The 8,275-nt window shown below is 47.0% G+C and overlaps 1 protein-coding gene across 12 annotated transcripts; it reads right to left on the bottom strand.

Annotated features, from left to right (window-relative positions):
• Positions 1-4,666: 4,666 nt before the first annotated feature.
• LOC125520645 (uncharacterized) lies at positions 4,667-7,805 on the bottom strand. Of its 12 annotated transcripts, none has more exons than XR_015610988.1 (4): positions 7,304-7,805; positions 6,666-6,835; positions 6,420-6,489; positions 4,667-5,643 (listed from the first exon to the last, which is right to left on the bottom strand). XR_015610988.1 is itself a non-coding variant. In XM_087535730.1 (2 exons), the coding sequence occupies exons 1-2, from the start codon at positions 7,770-7,772 to the stop codon at positions 6,825-6,827; spliced, it is 480 nt and encodes a 159-aa protein (XP_087391856.1). In that variant the 5' UTR covers positions 7,773-7,805; the 3' UTR covers positions 4,667-6,824. The 12 variants fall into 12 exon arrangements, 1 of the variants encoding a protein (XP_087391856.1); XR_015610987.1 differs by having other exon boundaries at positions 6,413-6,489; XR_015610989.1 differs by having other exon boundaries at positions 6,420-6,495.
• Positions 7,806-8,275: the final 470 nt, after the last annotated feature.

The raw sequence follows: 8,275 nt of genomic DNA on the forward strand, positions 1-8,275 counted from the left end.
TTGCTTATCCCACGGAGTTCTTCGTTGAAGACCTTGAGTATCTGCCAAGAACCATTTATCACATCATAAGGCGAACTCTCTGGCCAATCAAAGGACATTCTCCCCATGCCAAGCTGGAAGGTGCAATGAAGACTTTGGTCTTCTACATTCTTCATGGAAAATGCTTCAATACACATGATTTCTTCATTCGCCAACTTGCTGCATCTGGCTCTGATCTGTTTGGTTTGAAGTTCTACGCCCCTTGGGTGATGCGGCTGATCAAACTTCACTCCGCTATCTCATATCAGCCCTCGGCCCGCAACCATCGGATCTTTTTGCCTGATCTGGATATGTCTATTGAAGCCATCTATCCTGAGCCTGCCAAGGAACCTCTCAGTCTTCAGAATGCAGAGCATCAAAGTTTCACTCAGAACATTGAAGGCGTGGAAGCCGTAACTCGTGTGTATCCTTTGGCTGGCACTACACGTGCACCGCATCCTGCTCTCACTGAAGCCACTGACAGTACAACTGCTCCACGACCCAAGAAGCGCACTCGTGTTCTCAACGACCGAGAGCTTCTTGTGGCTCTTCATCAGAAACAGGATAGGCATCATGACTGGCTGAAGCATCATATGCAAAGCCTCTTGGTGGATGTTAATCGCATTCGCAATCTGGCCACCAAGAATGCTTTTGTTGCCCATGAAACCTCTCGCTGCACATGGAAAGGGCTAACGCTGATGTGTTCTGAAGATGATCTTCAAGAGGATGGCTTCACTGAGCGATTCAAGTTTGACTCCACACCTCCTCGAAGGGTAGTGCTGCGACGAACTCCATCCCTTGAAGACTCTGAGTTCTCTTCCTATGCTGCAACTGTGAATGCCAGAGTGATCGAGGATGAAGACGATGCTACTTCACCGCCACCTCCTTCAGCACGCTTCGACTCTGCTCCAAGCTCTTCAGCACCACCAAACACCACCAACGACCCTGCTGCTTCACCTACTCCTCATGGGAACGAGTAGATGCTCTATGTCTTCAAACCTTTTTGGTCCTTACTGACAAAAGGGGGAGAAGCATATGAGGTTGATAGTCTTCAAGCGGGTCCATATGGGCGGGTGCTTTATATTTTGCTTCGTGCTTACAACTCTCATTTTGGTACATTTGGTTCTTTGAGTTGTAACACTTAAACTCGATGGTCGTCTGCTACTTATCTGCCACCTTGTGTTGCGATGATAAATTCCGCACATAGATCATTCTGCAGACGTCCATTTTCCATTATGCATGTCATTATCTTCATATACTTTCACATGCATAGTGGATTGTCGTCATAAGTTGAAGTGGATCTCCACAAGTACAACCTGCCATGTGCATTTGCATTCCAAAAGCAAATTACTTATATGCACATCTTCAGGGGGAGCCCTTGCAACTTATGAAGACAATTCCTTATCCTTTACAATTTCACAGATTATATTCCCCGTTGAAAACTTCAACTAGTTTGTCATCAATCCCCAAAAAGGGGGAGATTGTAAGTGCATCTAGTGCCACCCCTAGTTGGTTTTAGAGTATTGACGACAAACCTAGTTGAGGGACTAATGTGTTTGTGAGAATTGCAGGATAACACAGGTAGAAGTCCCTCATTGATTCAGTTTTCCTACCAGAGATAACCCCTAAAAATGTATGAAGACATTGAAGTCAAAGGTGGTATATGAAGATATTCACATTGAAGACTATGACAAGAGAAGACACCACATGAAGCCTATGGAGCTCGAAGACTTAGATCTTTCATAGTTCTCTTTCTTCTGTGTTGAGTCATAGGAACCACCGTACTGTTAAGTGGGGTCCAAGAGAACCAGTCAGAATGACTGAAGTGATGCTTAAACAAAACCTATGTCTTCGAGTGAAGACTTTGAGAGCGAATCTTGTCCAGAGTCGGGCAAGTCAGCTTTGCTTGAAGCCCAAGTAAAGTTTCCGTGTGAGTTTGAAATCTGACCGTTGGAACACGTGTCAGTTCCTTAGTGACCCAGGGTCATTTCGGACAAATCAGGTCGGGTTGCCAAGTGGCTATAAATAGCCCACCCCCTACAACCATAAACGGTTGGCTGCTCAGATTTAGAGTACGGCTTTTGTCGTTTGAGAGCAACCCACCTCGAAGCCTTTGAGAGAGAATTCCTTGCGAGGATAAAGCCCTAACCACCCAGAGCCAAAGAGAATTAGGCATCACTTAAGTCTTCTTGTCTGTGTGATCTGAAGACTTATTACACTTGAGGACTGTGCATCCTCCAGCCGGTTAGGCGTCGCGTTCTGAGCATCCAAGAGACATTGTGGATTGCCGGTGAACGAAGTCTGTGAAGGTTTGGGAGTCTACCTTGAAGACTTACCAGAGTGATTGGGCGAGGTCTGTGTGACCTTAGCTCAAGGGGAATACGGTGAGGACTGGGTGTCCTGAGCTGCGTGTTCAGGACTGGGTGTTCGGGACTATGTGTCCTAAGGTTTAAATACCTAGCCGCCCTAGCCAGACGTACAGTTGTCACAGCAACTGGAACTGGTCCAACAAATCATTGTCTTCAGCGAGTCACTGGTTTCATCTTCCCTTCCCTTTACTTACTGTTACTCCTTGTGAAGTCATTGTATGTTCGCACTATCTTTTGTCTTCACTGAGTGACTGCGTGTTCTGTGTGGCTTCACAATATCTTCCTACCCGATCCTTACTACATTGCTACTATTAGTCATCGTGCTTTCACTCTATTGAATACTTGACTATGGCTTGCCTAGTGTAGTCTACCTTCCGCTGCAGGGTAATAGGTTTATTTCTATCGTTTGTCTTCATAACTTCCACGTTTTGAAGACTTTCATAAAAATCGCCTATTCACCCCCCCTCTAGTCGATATAACGCACTTTCAATTGGTTTTGAGCCATAGTTGCACAGAAATATAGAAGCCTATATGGATGAAATCATGGTCAAAACCAAGGATAAGGCCACCCTTATCCAGGATTTGGAAGAGATATTTGCTAATCTACGCAAGATCAATCTGAAGCTTAATCCGAAGAAGTGTGTATTCGGTGTTCCCACCGGCAAGCTACTTGGGTTCTTCGTGTCCCATCGGGGATCGAAGCCAACCCTGACAAGATCAAGGCCATTGAGCAAATCCAAGCGCCAAGGACAGTTAAGGATGTGAGGCGCTTGACGGGATGCGTTGCCGCGCTGAGCAGATTCATCCCCAAGTCAGCCGAGCGTGCCCTGCCGTTCTTCAAGGTTTTGAAGAAGGCAGGGCCTATGAAGTGGACCCTGGAAGTAGAAGCAGCTCTACAAGTGTTAAAATCCTACCTGTCATCCATACCCACCTTGGTTGCGCCCAAACCCGAAGAACCATTGTTGCTATACTTGGCGGCAACCAACCAGGTGGTCAGTGCAGCCTTGGTAGCACAGTGCGAGGTGGATGAGACAGAAACTGAACAGAGAACAGCAGAGCTAGAGAAGGATCAGGACAATAGTGAGCACGGCAATGAAAACAACCCCAGGGACATGGCAAGGAAAAAAATGGTGCAGCGCCCAATGTACTTTGTCAGCTCCTTGTTACAGGGGGCTAGATCGAGGTACTCTGGCATGCAAAAGTTGATCTTTGGTCTTATTATGGCCTCAAGGAAACTGCGCCACTACTTCCAAGCCCATGAGATCACGGTTTTTACTCATTTTCCGTTACAAAGGATACTCCGAAACCCCGAGGCAACTGGCAGAATAGTGGAATGGGCTTTGGAGTTGTCCAGCTTTAATTTGAAGTTTGAGAGCACTTCAACTATTCAGAGCAGGGCATTGGCAGAGTTTATTGCAGAATGGACGCCAACACCTGATGAGGAAAGGACAGAGACAACCATCCCCAGCAAGGAATCACCCCAAGATGGATCATGTATTTCGATGGTGCTTTTTCCCTACAAGGTGCAGGGGCTGGCGTGCTTCTTGTTGCCCCCTCCGGGGAGCACTTGAAGTATGTCGTCGAGATGCACTTTTCCCGGGAAGAAGCCACCAACAATACAGCAGAGTATGAAGGGCTCCTTGTCGGGCTCAGGATTGCAGCGGAATTGGGAATTAAGAAGCTGATCATTCGAGAAGATTCACAGCTTGTGGTGAGACGAGTCAACAAGGATTACCAAAGCCCATTGATGGAAGCATACGTCTAGGAAGTAAGGAGATTGGCGGAGCACTTTGATGGGTTGCAAACAGAGCCCATACCCCGTGCAGAAAACAGCATAGCTGATCACCTGTCAAAGTGTGCTGCGCAGAAGCTTCCTGTGGAACCAGGAACTTTTGTTCTCCATCTCTCTCAACCACTACAGGAATCAGGAACTTTGCCATCTGCAATGGCGGACGGCAAAGGCATGCCTTGCAGACGGCAAAGGCCTTTGCCGTCAGCTAGCAGACGGCAAAACGTCCGGCTGAACGAGCTACGACAAAGGGCACTTTGCCGTCTGCTGGCGGACGGCAAAGGGCATGGCTCTTTTCCATCTGCTAGCAGACGACAAAGGCAGCAGGCTGTTTGCCATCTGCTGGCAGATGGCAAAGAGGCCTCTTTGCCATTTTGCCATCTTCCAGCTGATGGCAAAGAACCTATATTACCCCCATTTAATTCTATTTTTTCTCATATCAATTCATTTTCATAGAAAATCACACACACACACACATATCCAACACATATTACCAATAGTCATGAACACATATCCAACACATGTTACCAATAGTGCAAGTTTCATCCATAGATATACATAGTTTCATCAATATTACACAGTTTCATCGATAGGTAGCAAGTTTCACAAAGTCAAAACTATCTTATTACTAAGATCTTTTGTGGATCTTGTTCCTTTCTTCCAACCTGCATAACAAAAACACTAAGAAAGAGAAAATGGGTTAGGAGTAGAAATGTTGCATTTCACTTGGTGAAATGCAATGCTGTAGGATGTATTAGTGATTAAAATATACTTTTTAGATTATTCAAGATGTATTAGCGAGTAAAATATAATGCATTTAAATTGCAAGCACAGAGGCAGGAAGCAGTGCATGCACCCACTGATTTAAGATTGTGCCTTCATTTCATATAAAAATATATGTTCATTTGATGGTATAAATCATGCTCTTTATATCTGGCCGGTCCAATGATTTAATTAGTTATTTTTGGATTATTTGGCATACTGCTGTAACTAAACGAAACCAATTGAGAAGCAAATACAAAACTCTCAAGGCATACACAAAATTCGCAACTAAATTAATATCGAGATGACACATATAATCAGTACTACTATATGGTAGAAGGGGGGAAACTGAAGGCAATGCTCTAAGAGGAACTTTTTTTTGCGTGTAATAACCTCCTTGTGAAAATATGTTGAGTCACCATTTAAGTTGATTTTTCCAAACTACTCCAATCCTTTTAGATCAGTTACATCAGTATAAATGAACATGCTCATATAAACTAATAATACTTGCCAGCCAACGCCAATGGGTATTACAGAACTGATAGTAGATGGTGTTAAAATTACCTACTCATTAGAAGAATTGTGATGTCAACCATAGAAGAACCATTTGTAGAACCACTAAATACATAATACCAAGTCCAGTTGTCCAAATTAAAATATGAGGCGTCAGGTCGATCTTACTGAACAAAAATCCACATGAGGCACCTGCAAGTCACTCCACAATGACATAAGCACATCTTTTTTAAACAGGAAAATAGAGGGCTGAATTGTGGAGTGCAAAAGGGCGGCCTTGAAACTGATTGAACTAAAGGGTAGAGTTAGTATTATCAAGGCCAAAACCAAAACCAATCCCAGTTCTAACACATGACACACACAACGTATAGACAAAAAGGGCCATCTAAAATGTCTACTTGTTCTAGTGGCCAACACGTGGTAACAGGCAAAAACATCCACGAAGTCTCTCCTAAACCTCATAGCCTTCATTGACAGCTATCTTGTCATGTGTGTTCTACTTGTTCATAAAGCATCAATGTCAAGAGCAACATGGATAATGCTGGATACATGGAGAACAGAGTCATATAACATTTCTAGTATCCAAATTTACTGTAGTACTTTTTAAAGCTAAGTTGAACGTCTTGTAGGAACAAAAAAGAAAAGAAAACAGCCGAGTCTGAATCTCACCATGCTACAAGACTATACCTACCACACACATTTCGAGTCAGCATTTTAAATCGGAATGTGCCGGTGACTACTGCTGATATGGTCAGTTTGAGCTTCATAACTCTAATTATGAAAAAGAAAGTGCATTGAAATCAATTTGATCCGGCGTTGCCGATTTTTACATGTATACACCCATTTGGAGGCAAATCAAACAAATTATGCATGACGGACTGCTCCAACTATGAGCAGGACCAACCCCAAACTAGCAAATTGCAACCAAGAGACAAGAGGAGGGCTAAGCTAAGTAGCTAACCATTCACCTCTCCCGGAGCAAACGACGAGCAAGCACGCCAGTAGAGCCACCTTGAGCAACCCGCGGCGCTCCCTGCCCTGAAACTTAAGAGAGAAAATTAGAGTAGACTCCAGCGAAAATCCCGCCAATCTTAGCGCACAGGACTCACGGAATCGCCTTACCGGAGGCCCGAATCGCCTTACTGGAGCCAGGGAATCTGCCGACAATCTAGCATTATAATTAAGGACTAAAAGAGATAAGAGTGAACAAATACCTAAGAGCCAGATGGGAAGGCGAAAGTAGTATCTTCTGGGATGGAGTAAGGAGTGTGAGGGAAGCGGCCAACTTCCTCAGATTTTGACGCGATAGGAGACGGATTGCCATTAGTCGACCAATACTCTCTGACAGTGTATCAGCAAAATTTTCCTAATTATCACGTCTTTCCTGCAAGAAGAATGAAGAACAATCTCTTGGATTACAATGCACTCACATAGTCGAAGTCAGAAAAATGAAACAGATACATGTCCTGCCACTTTGAGTTCTACTAATAGATAAACTTAGTGCAGAGTAACGATTTGAAGAGAACAAAGGCCTGACTTATATATAACACAAATAGGTCTGCATATGTATGTAACTCAACATTCAGAAACACGAACTGAACTTCTCGCAAAATCATAGGAATTGCTAATGATGCTATGAACAACTTTACTAGGCAAAATAGAGGACCGCCGGAGGTAGGGGTAGGGGTGCGGGGTTGGACCTAGGCCGAGCACAGCAGAGAGGGTGAGAGGCGGGGTCGCTCCTACCCGCTGGAGGCACGCCGGCCTCATCCGTGCCCTTCCAGGGCGGACTGTGCGCCGAGCTGGGGGGGGGGGGGGGGGGGGGGGGGGGGGGGGTGGTTGGGTAGCCTACCGACTGGAGGAGACGAGGCGCGGTGGCGCGCCAGCTGGAGGAGAGCAGAGGCGCAGTTGCGGAGCTCGGCCCAGAGCTGGTCGGGGTCGGGGGTGGGCAGCTTGAGCGAGTGGGGCTCCGGGTCGGAGGGGTCGTCGATCCTGAGCCCGCGCTCGCACTCGGCGATGACCTCCTCATAGGCGCGGTTGTCGCTGGCGGCCTCGTAGAGGAGGAGGGCGCAAAACTGGGCGAGCTCGACGGAGTCGGGCGCGAGGTCGATGGCACGACGCGCGGCGAGGAGGGCAGCCTGGTGTTGGCGTGCACGGGCGGCGGGGTCGGTGAGGACGGCGGCGACGCAGGAGTGGACGGTGCCGTGGGCGCGGAGGAGGACCGGCAACCCTGGCACATCGGCGAGGCGAAGGAGGGCGCCGATGGGCGGATGCGGGGGCGGAGTAGGGTTTGGTGGGGGACTATGCTTCTTTCGGCCCATCGGGGGAATGAGATCCCGCGGTCGGATCCTAAGATAGCCCCCCTCTTTGCCGTCTGCTAGTAGACGGCAAAGATTCTTTGCCATTTGCTGGCAGACGGTAAAGAGGGGGGACCATTTTAGTGTACTGTCATCTGCTGGCACCTCTTTGCCGTCTGATGGCAGATGACAAAGATTCTTTGCCATCTGCCAGCAGACGGCAAAGAAATAACAGATGGCAAAGACCATCTTTGTCGTCTGCCAGTTCTTTGCCGTCTGTTGTTTGGTAGCTGATGGCAAAGACCTTCTTTGCTGTCACCAAGCAGACGACAAAGAACTGGCAGACGACAAAATCCCTGATTTCAGTAGTGAACCCTCCGTATCACCCGCCACAATGGCCCGGAAGAGGAGAAAGTTGGACTACGGTAAGCCTCTTCCGGTAGAGCCATCCTCTCCCGGCAGAGACCCTACCGGCAACAACTCCTCAAACCCTGCTGGACCACCCCCTCCAGCCGGGCCTATGGACC

The sequence above is a fragment of the Triticum urartu genome, chromosome 7A (genome assembly GCF_056163025.1).
Source record: "Triticum urartu cultivar PI428250 chromosome 7A, HENAU_Tu73, whole genome shotgun sequence".
In the NCBI taxonomy this organism is placed as follows: Eukaryota; Viridiplantae; Streptophyta; class Magnoliopsida; order Poales; family Poaceae; genus Triticum; species Triticum urartu.

Bases quoted from the DNA above. Each gene is read 5' to 3' on its own strand.
- LOC125520645 (XM_087535730.1), bottom strand. From the start codon at position 7,772: ATGGGCCGAAAGAAGCATAGTCCCCCACCAAACCCTACTCCGCCCCCG.